This window comes from Perca flavescens, chromosome 14, assembly GCF_004354835.1.
Source record: "Perca flavescens isolate YP-PL-M2 chromosome 14, PFLA_1.0, whole genome shotgun sequence".
NCBI lineage: Eukaryota > Metazoa > Chordata > Actinopteri > Perciformes > Percidae > Perca > Perca flavescens.
The window spans coordinates 35,020,571-35,039,609 of NC_041344.1; the positions used below are offsets into that span (position 1 = coordinate 35,020,571).

General features: G+C 41.2%; 1 protein-coding gene across 4 annotated transcripts in view; it reads left to right on the plus strand.

Annotated features, from left to right (window-relative positions):
- Positions 1-1,344: 1,344 nt before the first annotated feature.
- Positions 1,345-19,039, plus strand: part of atat1 (alpha tubulin acetyltransferase 1) — a 36,733-nt gene continuing 19,038 nt past the window's right edge. For 2 of the 4 annotated variants that reach the window (XM_028597979.1, XM_028597980.1), the window contains exons 1-9: positions 1,345-1,847; positions 2,217-2,277; positions 2,644-2,735; positions 3,895-3,952; positions 4,093-4,206; positions 5,030-5,131; positions 10,883-10,928; positions 15,529-15,603; positions 16,370-16,583. In XM_028597979.1, the coding sequence (XP_028453780.1) occupies positions 1,756-1,847; positions 2,217-2,277; positions 2,644-2,735; positions 3,895-3,952; positions 4,093-4,206; positions 5,030-5,131; positions 10,883-10,928; positions 15,529-15,603; positions 16,370-16,583 (854 nt within the window). In that variant the 5' untranslated portion in view covers positions 1,345-1,755. The remainder of the gene's footprint in view (positions 1,848-2,216; positions 2,278-2,643; positions 2,736-3,894; positions 3,953-4,092; positions 4,207-5,029; positions 5,132-10,882; positions 10,929-15,528; positions 15,604-16,369; positions 16,584-19,039) is intronic. The other 2 variants (XM_028597977.1, XM_028597978.1) reach the window with 2 other exon arrangements.

Below are 19,039 nucleotides of genomic sequence, written 5' to 3' on the forward strand. Positions count from 1 at the left end.
ACTTCAGCATGGAAATAATGCACATCAAATACAAACGTGGGCAAGGGTGTTCAGCAATAGCTATTATATCGAATCAACAGCCACGTGCAATTTAGCTCGCAGGTGAAGAATACAAACAATGAAAATCACCAGATAACTTAATTTATATTTGCAAGACCAGGCTTAAATGAACTGACAACAGAAGTTATACGATTTACAGTTCTCAAGGACGTACACACACCATCTCAACTGGCTAGTTATCCTTGTGTGTTCGCGCTATTCTCCGACATGCACTCTAACAATGCAGCCCCTATTTCTGATACCATGGGGGGCCGCCACGGTCAAATCAACATAGAGGAAACACTGCTCAGTTATTTTTGTATTAACTCAGCTCTATAGTATGCTTTGAGGCTTTTTCCACCTCATTTACATATAGAACCACAAACTCTATCCTCAGAAATGACCATAGAGGTTCATCCACAGAACTCTACTGTATGTATGGGAGTTTCTGCTTGTATTTGAATGATTAGATAAGCTATTGTCGCCATGCTATTTACTAAATCTTCTATCACTCACATTACTTTGCAGACAACTGCCAGTCAAAGGTCTGTCCCAAAAAATATGAAGTGCACTTTGATGACAGTAGCTGGTACTTCCTAGCTAATATTATTATTTAGAAAGTTGGTGTATGCTACTTTTTGACATTAACACAAAAAACAACATTACCGGTATATTCATTTTATATTCAATGTATTTGTATGTATTTACAGCCCATTAAATGTATCTAAAATTCCAAATCTATTCTTGGCCAAAAGGGTTCAGGATAAATTTAATTTAAATAAATATAAAAACATCTGATACGAAATGAATATAATGTGTTTTGTTAATGCCAAAAAGCAGCATGTACCACTTATCCTAACATGCTAATAGCTAGGCAGGACTTCTTCACCTTTAAATGAGCCTAATAGAAGATTTAGTTCGTAGTGACAACATGAGTAAATTGTCATTTTATAATCCAAATGAAAGTTGAAATAAGCCATAAATACCATATCATTTGTTCATAGCATTCAAGACAAGATATCTCATGATATGGCTAACGTCTAATTTGTCCACTAATAATACCATGATTCCAAATGTATTATAATAATAATATTAGTGCAGCTACGAAGCAAAGTTTCAAACAAAAGCTTTCTCCTAGCTTCATCAGTTTTACCGTAAATATGGAACACAATGTTCCCTAAGAATTGTGGCAAAATGATATTAAGGACTAAAAGTTGGCTAACTAAGTAATTTTTGTCCAGCACAAGTTCACATTTTTGTGTTACTCTGAGACTTTGTCAGAGATGCTACCATAAAGTGAATGGATGTTACTTAACGTAACGTTAGTAGATTTAGGATAGCAGATAGACGGCACTGTCTTTTACGCACATTACGGTTTATGTTGCCAGGGAGTGATTCACAACCATAGAGACACAATGGAGCTGCAGTTACAGTGTAAATAGCAGGTGCCAGTTCTTGCAACTCACACAGAACATTTTTACTGTCACTCAAACTCGGGCAGTGCTATGCTAAAATGCTGTTTTCTACGGACTGCTAGCAGCTAGCTTATTGTTGTTTTGCGCTAACGAATCAGCTTTGTGATATACCAACAGCCCCGTTAGCTAACGTTAACGTTACCTGCTTGAGCTCTGATACTGGCATTGGCTGTATTTTCCTCTGCTAGCTAACCTATCGCTAGATATTAAAACTGTCTAGATAATCTGTCTGAGAGGTATTATGGAGTTTTCTTTCGATATTAACCAGTTATTCCCCGAGAGAGTCTCCATCTTGGACCAGACCATTGTTGCGGGTCCTAAATCAGCACTAAGGTAAGTCAGAAGATCTAAATGGCCTTTGTTACATTGTAACGTTACCCAGAGTAACAGACAGTACCATCTCTGTATCTAAAAATCTGTCAATTTAAGTGGACATGCTTAAGTTAAATGCTGTCAATATGCTGTTTGATGAAACCGGCCTCTGGTAACAGGACAATATTGAGAAAAGGACTTTAAGTTCACACTTTAGCATCCATTGAGCAGAAGGCAGGGAAACACCCAGTCATCAGTCCTAAACACAAACCGAGGTTAACACATTCATGTCCTGGGCCATCTAGAATCCTGCGTGTAGCCTACAGTATGTACTGGGTGGAGGAGCTGGAGCATCCAGAGAAAACAATTGCATTGTGTTTGTGTTTGTAGGCCAGATCTTCAAGCCCACATAGCCACAGTTATTGATGAACTTGGGAGAGCCTCAGCAAAGGTTAGTGTCTGTACATGCTAGTATTACCATTTCATGTGTTTTTTAGTTTGTGTGTGTGTGTGTGTGTGTGTGTGTGTGTGTGTGTGTGTGTGTGTGTGTGCGCGCCCGCCCGCCCGCAAGAGATGTGATCTTGTCTATAATGTAGATTGATGAAATTGTCAAGCTACTGTCCCAATTTCAAGAATGAATTGGGATACTTAACTTTGAGTTTGACATTCTGCAAAGTAAAGTATTGTAAAAGGTATTGTTGTGGTACCAAAACTCAAATGTCATATCAGCACTGCTAAAAAATATCAAATTCTACCCAGCCCTTTGTGGTAATACTGTTTGGACGTGTTTAACAGTGTTCTTGCTTGCTCTCCACAGGCCCAACAGCTGCCAGCAGCTATAACAAGTGCCTCTAAGCTGCAGACCCAGAGGCATCAGCTCTACCTGCTGAAGGACAGAGAGAGCAACGGGTACCCCTCACATCCTTCCCTCAGCTTTCACTCATTATACACACACTCCTTTTTCACTGTTTGTCTCTTGACTGACTGAGTTGGTATTTTTCATCTGGGCCTGTTCAGCACACTAGCACTGAGGCCACATCTACACTGCTACGTTTTGGTTTAAAAAACAAATATCTTCTGCTATGGCGTTTCTGAACCCCTAAAACGGAGACATTTGGAAACACTGTTTTCTATGTTTTGGTCTGAAAACTCTGGGGTTGCTTTGTAGTCTGGACAAGCACAAACGGGGACCTTTGGACATGACAACGCAAGTATTTTCTGTATTTTCAACTTCTACATCCATGATTTTCAACCACAGACTAATGTCAGACGATCTACTTCCTGTTTACACCGGCACACGCATGTCCAGTGTGTGAATAGTCATGTAATATGTGATGTCAGTAGGGCTTGGGTATCATTCAAAATCATTTCGATACCAATACCGTGACTTTGATACCGGTTTTCTAAATGATACTTTTTCAATACCAATTTTATATTTTTACAAAAATAAATTACAACATTACACATTACAGCACAAATCTTTTTATTTCTTTTTCAGCTTGTGAGCCTAGTCTCTGTGTAACGTAGAGTTTTTTTCTGCGTGTCTCTGTCACGTGTAACATTAGACAGCCATTGACAGACATTATTACATCTGGGTAGAAGCATGCTGCATCCTTATTGGCTCACTGATGCTGATGAGATTTACACCTTAGGTATTGAAATTGGGTATTTATAGACGAGGCATTTTTTCAATACTCAATATTTAAGAGGCAATTCGATCGGTGCCTAAAAAGTATAGAATTCGGTACCCAGCCCTAGTTGTCAGACGTGTTAATATGGACGCAGACTAGTTCTGCTACTGGAGCTAAAACTCTTGTGTGGACAGAGACCGTTGCTGTCTAAAAAAATACTTAAAAATGAAAACGTAGTAGTGTAGATTTACTCAAGATATGTATCTTGAGTAACACTGTGGTCACAATGCATGTACTGACACACTGCTCATGGCTGCAGCTCACCCTTAAATAGAAAACTAGGTTGACACTTGTGATGTGAACAGTTATTCAGAGCACATAGTGTAACTCATTGGACCACTCTACACCTTTGTCTATCTCTTTTTCCCTACACACAGAGGACGTGGTGTAGTGGTGGGATTTCTCAAGGTTGGCTACAAGAAATTATTTCTGCTCGTGAGTCACAGATTTTCTTTAATTCTCTTTATTTATGACTATTTCAGCCCAGCTATAATTCCACATGCTTCACTAATTTTGTGTCTGTTTGAAATTGCTATGTCAGCTGTACAGGCATGCTGGTTGTGTTTCCTCCACAGGACCGACAGGGTGAGCACGTAGAGGCAGAGCCGCTGTGTGTTTTGGATTTCTACATAGCAGAGAACATGCAGCGACATGGCTACGGGCTGGAGCTCTTTGATTTCATGTTGCAGGTGAAACATTCCTCAAATTACTAGAAACCAGACTCTGTGTAGCAGAAGATGTTCAAACAGTCTTGAGGTTCTTGACTTTACAACATGAGTAATCTGTGGGTTTGATTGCTTGTCACGATAAATCTTGTGGTGAAAACAGATATGAAGATTGTTATAGTGACTGCACAGACATTTTGCCTGGTACAGTTGCAAGGGTAGGCTGGTTTCAGAAGTATTCTTATTATATATAAAAATTTTATTTTAATAATACCCTCAGCTTCATATTCAAAATGTGTATCAACTGCAATTTTAACAGACAGGGTTACATGTGTGGGCATGCGAGTAATTAACCTGTGTATCAGAGATCTGTGCCTGCAGGGCATACAGAACAGACCATAAACTTTGGCACACACTCCGTATGCTTCAAATGAAATGTGACGTCTAATGACATCCAACCCCCCCCCCCTCTGATTTTGATTCTGATTTTGACTGGAATATTCCAAACAATAATACCCACTTTACTCAATGATTTGCCAGCTGTGCGGAGGTGTGAAAGTACCACGTTTTGTACTGATAATTCAACCTTAAATTCTCATGTCCATCTAAGCCTTGAAAGTTGTCCAACTGTTACATACAGTACATTGGCAATGTAAAAAATGAACTAGACTGTAGGAACCCTGCATTCCCAAAATAACTTTTTGCACTTCACAACTTTATTGAGCTAAACGGAAATAAATTGAATAAAGTAATGCCAATAATCTGACCCCTGCAGCACAGATGATGATCAGTTCATTGTTGTGTGCTGTTAATCACCGGCTGCACGTTTTCTCGTTCTCTACTGCAGCACAAGAATTTAGAGCCGGTTCTGATGGCGTACGACAGGCCCTCACCTAAATTCCTGTCTTTCTTGGCAAAGCATTACTGCCTGACACCAAGTGTTCCTCAGGTACAGTCTGTACTTTACTATCACACGATGGATGGATGGATGAATGTATGGATGGATTTCAAGTCTAGACGTTTTTTGGAGGAAATGTCAACCTATTTTTTTAAGCTGTGCTGTGAGTAAGATTCAGAGTTCCTTGACCAACATATTTGGGACTTCCACAACTGGTTCAAAGCAGTAATAGTGGTTATTCTGGCCATTTTTGATGACATAAAGAAATGTTGTTGGTGCCTTTAGCTCTGCACTGGCGCGAGTGACGTGATGTTTTGACCCGTGTGGTTTTCAGGATGTAATAAATTGTAAGCTAGCTCCATGGTGCAGCTGACCATATGTCCATTGTGGTGGCAACGTATTCAGCTGTAGATACATATTTTACAACTTCCTCAGGGCATTTATTCTACAAGGCAGGCTGTGTAACTCTGGTGAAATGGTGATGCAATGGCATGGTGTAACGCTTGTCCAAAGTGTTTACCAGTTTCTTGAATCCCTGGTGGCTAACAATGCTAATTGGGCACATGTGTTTTCTATGAAGCATTTGATGCCATCTGTTATTTCTGTATCTCTTTGAGGGCTAGATGGGTAGGCGGTTGCGTTATAAAGAGTGTCCTTCGATGACTGTGTTGCGGTGGAAGGAGTCGAGGGAGCTTTACTTTTCTCAGTTCTTTGCTCCTTTATTGTTTGGTTATACACTACTTTTTAAATTTAATTTTAGATGATTAAACAAATTGGTCATATTCAGGGTGCGATTTGTTAAAAAAAAACAGAGTGGGGGATGTTTTTTGATCATGCACAACAAAACAAAACATGCAAGAGTTATTGAATTAAACCCCACTTTCAATACCATGGATATACTCGGTCAGCCATGCCAAAACACTTATTTATGAACTTCAATATCCAATGGAAAATAATCTCAAAATGAAATGGCACAACGTGGTGTCAACATGTAGTTCACATTGCGGCGAAAGCAAAATACTTTCAACCAGGAAAAGCTGGTCTGTTCTTCGGGAGTATTTTAATTCAAATCCGATCTTCTTCCTAAATTTAATGAGTGGTTTTGGTGCCTAAACTTAACTGTCATCGCCGCATGATGCTCACTAAACTCCAGTACCACGGCCCCTGAAAGGAGCGTCATCTGGCGGTGCCTGTAGCCAGCTCACAGTCACCTGTTGGCGGCTGAACACCTGCCGCTGGTAGAAAGCATCTTGGAGCTCTGTATCTAAATACAACCAGCAACTGCTGCTCAGATTTTATCGATCTATGGCACTACAGACTGTTCACATCACTGTGCTTTACTTAGTTTAAAACACTTCTATTTTAGGTATAGAATGGTTTATTGGTGAAGTAGCATGGATAATCTTCAGGGGGGGATACATTTTGTCTCAGATATGGGATAAAAATAATTCAGCAGAGGCAGGGACATGTAGACCACGCATCCCCCCACCGACAAATGGCACCCTGGTCATATTGCTTTGTGGTAACAACTCCTGCACAGTAGTTGTTGTTGTTTCCAAACAGCTGAATTGCTTTTACCTTTCTTGTTGACCAAAGGCTTTCTTTCCACCATCTTGGCTCGAGGTGAGCTAAACATTCCACAGCCTGGCTCAAAGTGAGTTTGAGCAAGGGGTGCGCTGGATTTATAACACAAGACAAAACGAGAGGATCATTGCAAAATGGAATGTGACACACTTAAGCAATATTACAGCATGCCGGCCCATTACAGCCAATAATGATGTTAAAGCACATCTTGTGTAAAATTGCAATTATACAGTACATACAACAATTAACAACAAAATAAAAGATCTAATCAAACTTACAAAACGACAATTTCTATAATTTATTTATACATAATTCCAAAGGCCAAGCAAACTTTATCAGGATGCATAGTATCCTGGATCCATAAAATAACTTTCCTTTAAAAATAAACATCTGCCTGCCTTTTTGGGAATTTAACATAGGGGTGGACTGACTTATGCCCCCTGTATTTTATGGAAGAACATTTATTTATTTACGATACATTATTCATTCACAAAGAAAATTGGTGTCCTTAAAGGTTGGATTTTTCCTCATTTTTTTAATTAAGGCATTACGATAATTTTTGTATTCCTCTTTTTAGTCAACTTTAGCATGGGTTCATAAAAGTATGAGGACCACTGTATAAACACAAAGCTGCTTTGCTCAATCATGTTGTAACTAAGGTATCTACTGAATTCCCCCTCCCCCCCATGAATAGATCTTTAGATACAATGTCCGTTAGTAATGGGCAATAGAAACAATATGCATTATAAACGATACAAAATTGGCCTACGATAGAGATTTTAATTATATTGCATTATAGCGATAATGCATGTTGATGACGCAATCTACCCACAAAATTTAGAGCCACGAGCTGCAACCAGCTGCAACGCATCATCGTCATCTTGAGTAAACATGGCAGAAAGCAAAACGGAGGAGCTGGTGAAAAAGGCCGTTATTTGGACTTGGTTCGGATTTAAGCCGTCCGACGAGCAGCAGCAGTTCTGGCTAAGAGAGGTAACGCAACTAATCTGTTCTACCACCTCAAAACGAAACATGGAACTGAATACCAGCATTGCCAGCCAATGCAGCCAACCCCAACGCAGGACAGAAAAAACAGGAACTGATCCAGACCTCCATCCAACAGTCTTTAGCCTCTTTCCGTTCCAGGAATGTAGTTATAGGAACAGTCCACGTCTAAACAGTTCTACTAGCTACTCTTCCCCCAAAACCAGTTTTCCCATTTGCATTCACACTGGCCAAGTGGAACTGGTAGGAGGGGTAAAGGTGTAGACACATATAGCCGACGGCCGACCGTTGACAGAAAACCCCGTCGATATGATCAGTCGCGTCCCCGAGGTCCAAAAAACTGCCACAGAACAGACCAAAAAGACGAGAGGAGACGAGATGTAATACATCTCTATAACAGCAGGCCGCGCTAATCTGTAATGTCGCCCAAGAAATGAAAACCGGCAGTTCTTTGGACAAACGCGTCACATGGGTTTGTTTTCTCCGGAAATTCAGACCTGGACTGTCATGGCGGCCGTTCAGAATACGATCTCATATTGTACTAAAATAGTTCACTGAAACGTGTTTCTGAAAACATTTTAAGTGAGAAATAGGCCGTGCAGTTTCTGAATCTGTCTTCATTTCAGCTCAACAAAGGTCAGTTTAAAAGATTTTCATCAGATTTTGAGAGACTCTAGTCAACTCATTCTGCTCCCCATTTCCGGGTGAGTCCCGACTGCCCTGCCGCCGACTGAACATGTCAGGTCGGCCAAAATGAACGGCAACAGCCCCCCAGACTGACGACGGCACGGGACACACCAAACAGATTCGAGTCATCAAAGTAAAACACAGCAAAAGTGCAAAAATAAACTTATAAACTACAAAAGTAGAAGGCATGCTAAACAGTGAAGTTAATACAATATTAAAAAGATGCGGAAAAGGGAAAAGGGAAAGACCCTGGCCCGAAGTAGGAGCTGAAAGAGTTACAGGAACTGTGGCCAGAGGAACTTAATAATCCCCAAATTGGTCCAGTCGGAACACGAGAAAAAAAGGGTTCTAGGAACGTTATCTTGTAGGAACTGCAAAAATCCCTCTGGTCGGAAAGGGACTATTTTCAAAAGGTACTCCTTACAGTAGGAAGAGATGGATTTAAATTACCAGGTAAGGACGTGGTCCCTTTTCAAACGGAAGGGAGACGCGGCTTTAAGACCATGATCCACAATATGAGGTGCCAAGCCGCAAGTACTTAGAAACAGAAAACTACAGAAACAGAGATGCCAAAATTGTATGCAGAGCTCCGCGAAAAGGTTGAAAAAGAGCTGTGTGACTTGAAATACTTGGCCACTACAGCAGACCTGTGGTCGAGCTGTACCATGGAGCCTTTCATCAGCCTGACCATTCACTATATAACGGACAATTGGAATCTTGGCAGCCGGTGTTTGCAGACGTCGTACTTCCTCGCTGAACATACAGCCGAGGAGATGGCACAAGGACTCGAGGAAGTGCTTGAGTCATGGGGTTTTAAAGAAGAACGCCAAGTGTGCATCACTACTGAATTTTCTTTATTTAAAATAGCCATGCCCAGTAGTGGAAGTATTTCCCTAATTCACAGTATCCGTTCCTTTATTAACAAGACACCAGTTTTCATTTCATTAAGAGAATAAAATGTTTAAAACCAAATGCATTACATTAGGCTGCAGGTAAGAAACTTTGTTTGAAATATGTTTTTATTTAAAGTCTTTGTGCATTACACAAAATAATTTTCTTTGCCTAATACTGAAAGTATTTTCCGTACGGTGTCTGTTCCTTAACTAAACAGACACCAGTTTATCCTGTTCTCTGCATCTGGGGTGACATTTAAGAACCAAGGACTTAAACTAACTAAGTGTAGTGCCTTTTAGAATAGTCTGCACTAAAGGAAAGAAACCCAATACTTTAAGCGTTTTCTTTGTTAAAGTCTCGGCAACTAGTGTACTTGAATTTTATTTATCTGCAACATTATGTTGTTTAATTACAGATTTGCACAATAAATGTTCTCAAAACTACATACTATGTGTCTTTCTTTCTTTAAAAATAAATAAATACATTTAGCAGTTTGGGTTTCCTTAGGGTCTATGTAACCTGTTCTGAAATGGTTCTATTATAATTCATACATCGTGGTATACAGTCTATCGTTATCGCAAGAGGCTGCAATGTATATCGCACTGTGGATTTTAGGTCATATCGCCCATCCCTAATGTATGTAGGCTATTTTTTACATAGCTGATAGTCTCGCATTGTCAGACCTTCCTCCACAGTGCTGCAGAGGAAGGTCTGGCTAGTCCACACAGCATTCCTGGATGGGAGAAAATGTGCTCTAGTTTATTGTCATTTCTTTAAACCAATCACAATCGCCTTGGGCGGGGCTAACAATGTCTCTGCTAAATAGTCTCAGGAAGGAACTTCTTTTGGTGGAATATGTGGACGTTCTTTTTTAGTTTTAGTCGTGCAACAGAAAACTCAGATTGGACAGATAGTCTAGCTAGCTGTCTGGATTTACCCTGCAGAGATCTGAGGAGCAGTTAACCATAGTCCTCACAAATCCACCGGAGGTTAGAACTCCAACATAAAGGAAGCGGAAGGTAAAGGGACATCCGGAAACCCATCCAAAAAGAGTGACATCCGGCGGAATTTCCAGGCAGAACGAGAGCAATCCCGGATGTGGAACATCGTTGATATAGACTACACAGCTGATCCAAGCATTTGCAGTAACTCTAGAGCTTTGTATAATAAGACTAACTCATTTCATCTGATGAATTGCTTTATATAAATGTTGAAGTTTATGTGTTCCACTGTGTTTCTTGATTTATTTTTATGATGAATACAAATTTTTCAAAAAACATTTTTTGATTTAACTCTGGAATGTAAACATGGAAATGGTATTATTTTTTGTGATGAGCCTGGTGTGCTCAAACTGCTCTAGCTGTGCTGTCATGCTGGTTTGAGCACATTTCTAAATGTTTAGTTGACCAATCAGATTGCTTGGTCGGATCCACGTGTTTCATAAAAATCTTTATCTCAATTATGTTGTTTTAATAATTGTTGGATGCCAAAAACTGATGGTGTTATAACCTTTGTATTAATCTAAAACAACTATCTGCATTGAAACATTACTGACTGATTACTGATTAACCTTTATCATGAGCTATCTTAATTTTCTTGTCTTTTTTTTTTTTTTTTTTTCATTCTGTCCAGGCCAATAACTTTGTGGTGTATGAGGGCTTCTTCCTCAACAGATCAGGTAACTTTTCCACTACTCTGATCCCACTGCTTTGTTATATGTTGTGCAAGGGGTTATGTAATTGTTTTTCTTCTCTGTGGTAATTTGAGCATTGAGGCGTGGGCAAATGGGTGGCTTCAAACATGACACCCTTACCTTGGCATTCTTGGTACAACCACATACTTTTGTGAAATCATGTTATCAAGTTCAGTTACATAACCTATTTTGCATGCTACATCTTTAAAGTTAATTTTTTGCTATTTGCATCACAAAGAAATTCTCTTTTTTGTTGCACATATCTATGTGGAAGAATAAAATCCCCCTCATTAGAGTCTGTAAGTCTAAAAATGGTGCGCTCGACCCAACAGTGCTGATCTGCTTTTCCCACTTCCAAAATCTTTTGTTTCACGAAACTCTCTCAGGCTCGCCCTCCTCTCCTCTGACGGATCAGGGGATGTACGGCTTTTTGTAAGGACTTCTCTTTTCTTTTCTCATATGTCCCCAGCTTGTTGTCCTTCCTTTTTCCCATAATAAGATCCATGTTATATGTATTGGCGGTTTTCCATTACATGGTACCTACTTGCCTCGCCTCGACTCTACTCGCCTTTTTTGGTTTTCCATTACGAAAAAAAGTCCCTGGTACCTGCTAACAGGTACTTTTTTTAGTACCTCCTCAGTCGAGGTTCCAAGCGAGCTGAGGCGAGCCGAGAAGGTGACGTGAAACCCTGCAGGCTACTGATTGGTCGGAAAGAATCGTCACTGATCACTGCATTGTTAGCGACAGACATTTTTTGCTGCTGGAGGCTCCACGCAGAGCTTTCTCCGTAGCATACAAGTGGCCTGATTTTTATACTTGTGCGCTGGTGTGTGTGTCGAGTCGCCGTGTGTGTGTGTGTGTAGCTGGTGAGCGAGGGAGAAGTGAGAGAGTGCCGGCGATTAGCTCCGCAGCGAGTAGTGACTCAAGAGTCATATAGTGAGAGAAACAAAGTGTCTCCCCTGTTCTTTCTGATCACGGTGGGAGATCTGGAGCAGGAAAAGTTATCTATCTTGTTGAATTCATGTTGTTTACGGAGAAGGAGAACCAGGAAATGAGTCGGGGGAAATGCAAGCTACCAAGCCACGCCCACGGCAGTCGCTATGACGACCAGCCACGCTGAGGCGGTACTAAAATCTGCAATGGAAAAGGGACGCACAGTGTGCCGAGTTGAGTCGAGGCGAGCAGAGTCGAGGCGAGTCGAGCAGGTACCATGTAATGGAAAAACGCCATAAGCTGCTCTTGGTCTCTTCATAACATTTCAACCAGTTTCAGTTCCTTACTTTCAGTTTACCATCACTTGTATTTATCTACCTTTACAGGCACAATATATATCATGTATTGCATATCATGTCAAATATTAGAGATGCCCCGATTGACCGGCCAGTGACCGGAATTGGCCGATTTTCACGTGCTCGGTCATGACCGCCGACCGGCAGGTCAGTCTGACATATGCCGATTTTATGCCGGTCAAATGCACTCGGGTGCCACATGATTAACATCGCGCAAGATCAGCGCACCGCCACTCAATCAGCTGTTTCTGAAATGTTATAAAGTTGTAATTATACACAGCTCTGGAGAGCTGTCTGCTCTACTGATCTCAGCCACTACTGATTCTCCCCTCTGAGGCTGAATAAGTGGAACATGAAAACTGCGGGTCCCGTGAAATATGACAGCTACAGTTTATTGGAAAATAGCGTTGGGCACCCTGACTTTGATGAATTTACTGTTTATCAGACCCCAGATGAGACGAGAAGCTAACGTTAGTGAACGCTGCGGTGATGGTCCCTCTGCCTGACGCTGTATTCCTCCGACACGCTGTATTAACGTTACTGTTTAAAACGCTTTCCCCCAGCGTTTAGTTTGTTGCTAAACTGTGTGTAAAATGAGTGGTGACGTTTATGCTTTCAGGTAACGTTACTGTTGACGTTCAAACAGGCCTGCGTGTGTGTTTTGAGAAATATCTTTATACTGCAAGGCTATATTTATTTTATTAAGTTGGATATTGGATGTGAAAAGAAGGAAATGGTTCTAACATTGTACTTTAGATGTGTGTGAATTTCCCACACCAGGAGTCATTTATGTAGTTCTATTTTATAGCGATCGATTATCTATTCAAAAAATGTTCTATGTAAAATGTTCTATTAAGGAAAAGCTAGAAAATAAATATTTGTGTGTGCTGTAAAGTGGTTAGAAAAAATGGAATCGGCTAAAATCGGTATCTGCTGGCCTAACTCAAAGAAAATCGGAAATTGGAATCGGCCTAGAAAGTTGTAATCGGTGCATCTCTATCAAATATTAAACCCGGAGAACCACAACCAGTAGACTACCTCAAGCCCGCACAGACCCCCTGACCGACAGGAGAATACCTGCCTGTTTCCTGACCCTCCAATGTCTCAAATACCTCTTTCACACCAATCACCAGGGTCAGACCAGGGTTATCTGACCAGTGTTCAACCCTAATTTTCTCAACTCAAATCAAGTCAGTAAACATGGGTTGATCCCTGGTCATGACAATTCAGATACGACCTGGGTAACAACCCAGGAGCGCAATGCAGAAAGAATTGTTGTCAGTCAGCACAAAGCTTTTTAGGAGCCCTTCAGAAAGGTCAGGTACATTCCCCATTTTGTAGTATAGACATCCAATCTGGCAAACCATTAATATGAAATTTAAATGCCACTCTAGCCATCTCACAAGCCCACTCCTGGATTGATGGCACCCCTTGATTCTTCCATCCCCTTAAAATAATCTGTCTGGCTATCAGTAAACTAGTCTGGACCCTTAGGTTTGACCCATTTGACCCATCTCCCAGAACAAATAATCTTGGGCTGAATAGAACCTGGGTCCCTGCAATCCAACATAGGTTGTTATTCAATTCAATTTTATTAATAGTATCAAATCATAACAATAGTTATCTCAAGACACTTTACATATAGAGTAGGTCTACACTCTATGTTATTATGTATCCCAGTCCAACATTCCTGGACCTTATCACAGGACCATTTGTCTTACATTTCCAACAATGTGGTGTCTTTCAGACCAATTCGAAACAATCTGGAGGGAGTCCAATTGAAGCGATGCATAATGTTGAACTGAATGAGGCACACCCTGACATCGTGTGACATAGTTTTAATATTCCTACAGATTCTGTCCCATTCCTCATCACCCAGTGTACTACATGGATCCCTTCCCCATGTCTTTTTCTTGAGGGCTGTCCAGGCTCCACTGAGCGTTTCTCATTTCTCCACCCCACGGTTGTTAGCCCTGTTTTTTGCAATTCAAATTGAAATCAACCCGCGTCATACCCACCTCTTGACCTGGGTTGTGTAGCCGAGTCGGTCAATGCAGGTTAACCCTTTCAAATGCAAAGTCAACCCTGATTCAACCCTAGTTGAGCCCTCAGTGTGAAAGTGGTAGAAATGTCGGCCAGTTAAATGTGACGCTCAGTGGTTCCCAAAAGTTTTCACATCAAGGACCCCTAAACTGACACAAATCAGACCACAGACCCCCATTTGATAAGACTCTGTCTGTCTAATTTTAGATGTTTTATTACATAAAGCGTGAAAGCCATGGCCAAAATACTCACAAATTCTGTCATTATGTTACTTATGGATGGAATTATAGTGAATTAAAAATAGTGAGAAAAAAAAATTCTTGAACCTGCACTTTCATGTGTCTCTTTGTAGCTTTGCTTATTTAGAGCTAATGTACTTGCACTTACTACTTGTTGTCTGGAGTTTGAACCTTCACAGTTGAAAGCACTTAATTGTAAATTGCTTTGGATGAAAGCGTCAGCTAAATGACATGTAATGCAATTAAATTATCCCCCTTTGTGCTGGGGACCCCCTGGGACCCCACTTTGGGAACTACTAGTTTAGAAGATAGTAAGCCTATATATCAGCTTGTAATGCATCCCAAAAGATTTGATTTCTTTACAGCACAAAATGGGAAAAGGTGCCATTGATCCAGATTTTAGAAGTTCTTTCTAAAACAGAAAATAGGATAAACCGTATAGAAAATTTGTGATTTTAGTATTGGTTACTAGAAAGTAAAAGCTTGAAGTCCTGACATCACCTCAGTTGTTGTTCCATTAGCTTTTGTAACTCTACACAATTGAAAAGTATTTCTGAAAAAGTGAAACTTGTTCCTTGGGTTTATTATTCAGATTCAAAATGAAAGAGTAGTATTCTAAAAGCAACAAAACAGTTGCTAATAGAATTATAAACCCCTATTGATTTGAACTAACTTACAGTAACAACGTAACTTTTGATTTCTCCTGTATCCATATTATCCACTCACTCGCTTCATAAATTTGTAGCTGTAATCTCTGCCTACACTGTTTGGCACTACCTGTCCTGCTATTGTTACAGCTATTTGTAGTGGGTCATCAGTGATGATTGAGAGGGATTATTTTTTAATTAGTCTATATGTTGTTTTTTTAGTAAAACCTTGCATATTATACCCAGTATTCCAGCCTTCACCACTGTAATTGTATTGTACTTGCAGAGGAAATGCTGTTAAAATGTAGCTTGTGTAGGACAGTATGTGTGTTTTTGGCCCTGCTCTGAGTGTGTTCTCCTCCACAGCGGCTCAGTTGAGAAAGGTTCCCCTAAAAAAGCCAGATGGAGAGATCAAACCCTACTCTTTAATGGCGAGGGAAGGTAAACAGTCATTTCTGTTGGCCAAGGACATAGACATTGTGACTATGGTTCTGTGTTTGAAAACTCTTTTGGACAAATCACAGTAATGTGCAAGCAACACATGGAAATGTATAAAAAAACTAAAATATTCTGTTGTGTTTGTTTTTGATGAGGGGATTAGCTACAATGAGATGGGAATTATGCTGTATTATGTTTAGGCTTAGTTTCTCTGCCTCTGTTCCTATTATGCCCATACAGATAAAATAGTTTATTTATAACCCTGCATTACAAAATCATGTCCTACAGCTTTTGCAGAGTACTGGCATTAGCCTAACAATCAACTGTCAATCTCAAAATGAATTTAGATATGAAGGAAAACATTTAGATTAGTATTTACAGCCAGAGACCCACACTCATGTTCAAATGTTGAAACTAAAAAACAAAAATCCAGTGTTTTTATAGTTTGGACCATATTAGGGACTAAAAATGAGAATATCTCGGCCTCTGCTGCTTCGGTTTCTGGCCTTCTAGATTATAATCTGTCTCTTGGAAGTCCTCCAACTTCATAGCAGTGCACAAATTAATTTGCTGGAGTACTCTTTTATACGTAGTGCACAAAACATCCCCTATGTACTTTCCATGTGTATACCAGTGCTCAGGTGGCCATTTAAAATAAGTCTTATTAGTTGCTAATAGTAACATTTGGCACTTTTCTCATCAGTTTAGATAAACAGTTTTTTTCAAGTTTGCATAGAAATACTTTATATAGAATACTTTTCCTGTCCAGTGGTGCGTCAGGAAGAGCGGGCTCGTCCCTGGCCATTTGCTCCTCCTCACTCCCCCCAGCGGTCGGTATCCTCCCAGTGCTCCCACTCCCTGAGCGTGGAATCCTCCCCCAGCAGAACGCCCCCACGAGCCGCTCCAGCTTCCTCCCCTGGGGGCAACAGGGACCAGAGCCCACAGTCCCCTCTAATCGAGCGCTGCAGAATAAGACGCACCAGGTAAGAAACAACACACATCTAGTCCTTCTGACCACATTTACAGGTATTGAAATGTGATCTGTATCTGGATATGTCATCTTTAAAAGAAAAAGAAAAGTCTCATATAACTGCAGGATGGAAGTCTACATTTTACACTTTTTGATTGGATCAGTCAAGTGGAAATGCAATCTGTACTGCCAACACTGAAGCAAAACACAGTTTTTTGTGTTGTCACTGCAGTTAATAATGTCACACAACCAGGGTAGTTCTATATTATCCTTACTGACCGCCAGAGGCAGTGCTTAACACTCAGGGCTAGATTTATCAAGCCGTTTGCGCCTGTTTCCAGGCGCTAATTGGTCGCAAAGACGGACGTAACCGATGCGGGCTATTGACAAACAGGGTACACTTGGGTAAAATCACAGATTGTCTGCCACGTGAGCGAGAAGAGACAAGTTGCGCTTTCAATATGCGTTCGTGGGAGGGTCGTGGGGAAAGTGGGAGTTCCACCCAAAAAGGTGGGAGCATAAGCGCGAAGTGCGCCTAATTATATATTCCGTGGTATTTACAAAGACTGTCAGTAAGAGCGCGTCTCTATTCTGAGAGGGAAATTCTCCGCCTCTTAAAAGCAGGTCTAAACCAGCCGCAATCGAGTTTCCTTGTAGACATTTATGCCGCTGGTGAAATGGCAACAGTAATCTGAGCAAGACGAAGACATAGGCGAGGCTGAAAATGTTTTTAACATAAGAATCACACTTTGTCAGTGAACACAACATCATTTAGCGTTACAGAGCAAGCAGCCATGCAATATTAGAGTTACTGGAAGAAATCAAAGATGAAATTGAATCTCCCACTCAGCGTTCACATCCCATTCCAGCAGTTGTTAAACTCCTCGCTACATTACACATACTGGCATCAGGATCATTTCAAACAGTCATAGCATCAGCAGTGGGAATATCGCAGTCTGTACTCAGCCATATCATAGCACAAGTACCGCTTCGCTACAGCGCAATTCACGGTATAGTGGGCGGAGAAAGACGCTGATTGCCTGATGGGTGTCAGGGTTGATAAATACTACGCAAAATGTGGAAGCATAGAGTGCGCTATTACCGAACTCGCATAAACAGATGCAGGGCAAACTGCGCTAGTGTTAGTAAATTAGGCCCTCAATATCTTCCGTCTCACACAGGTCGAGAATTTAAATATCAACAAAGTCACGTCTGGGTGCCCTCAGTTGGTAGAGCAGGTGCCCATATATATAGGTTTACTCCTCGACGCAGCGGGCCCGGGTTCGACTCCGCCCTGCGGCCCTTTGCTGCATGTCATTCCCCCCTCCCATTTAATTTCTGGACTGGCAGGCGCTCCTGTCCTCATCCCCAATTTCATCAATCAGTAGGATTGATTACGCTGATGTTGATACTGTGTCAGTGCAGTGAGTGTCCATCCTCCCTTCTCACTGTATGCATTGTTTCCTACAGTTTCAAGGTAGCAGGAGTGCTTTCGCTCAAGCCAATATATTGGTAACTTGTAACATTATGCGTGTCCACTCGGTGTTGGACTTAATGACAACGTAACATTACTGTGTCAGTGAAGAGAATGTCCCCGCTCCCCCCTCACTGTAGCATTGTACATTGGCCCACAGGTAGCAGAGTGCTCTCACTCAGGCTAACTTAGTGGGTCGCTAGCAGGAGCATGTGCTCAGTGTTAGCGAATATTGAAAACTACTGCTACTGAAGAGTGTTCTCGCTCCTCTCTCACTGCATAGATTGTTTCCTAAAGGAGACATTAAAATAAAAAGAGAAATAATACCCTTTTGCTTTTTTTCTGTCATCAGAGTGCTCTCGCTCAAAGTGACTTTAGGAATCGTCAATCTGTGGCATTTCTTTGGTGGCGCCTGATGATGTACTCATATGGCTGTAATGTCTGTATCTGCTCCTCATTAGCTATAAGATGGCCATGACCTCTGCCCCTCTTGTCTTTGCCACAATCCACCCATGGCTCCCTACTGACAGTCCTGGATCTGGGGGCACTCAATAAGTTTATAAAAGTGTTGCCATTCACCATTTTTTAACACAGGAGATGTTCTTCAGGCTGTTGCCAGGGAAGAATTGTTCACCTGCGTCAAATGAATCTACTGTGAGGCACAGTAGATTAATTTGACGCAGGTGAACAATTCTGAAACAGGCAGTTTCTCCATATTGGATATTGAATGGTATATATACTTTCAAGGCCTTCTTGGTCAGGCTTTTCTGGCTTAAAGGTGGCTAGAAGGGCTGCTTTATGCCTTTCCACTGTTTTTTTCTGGTGGCCCCCTTCTAACCAGCCAGGACCTGGTTCTGCATAGACTCTGCTGTGGTACGTCCTGGCGCCTCCCCGTCAGGAAGGAACAGTTGTCTCAGCTGGGGGGTTGGATTTGGCATCCCAGCCCTTGCCGCCTTCAGCTGTGGGTTTGGCTGCTGGAGGACCCGACCCGCTGA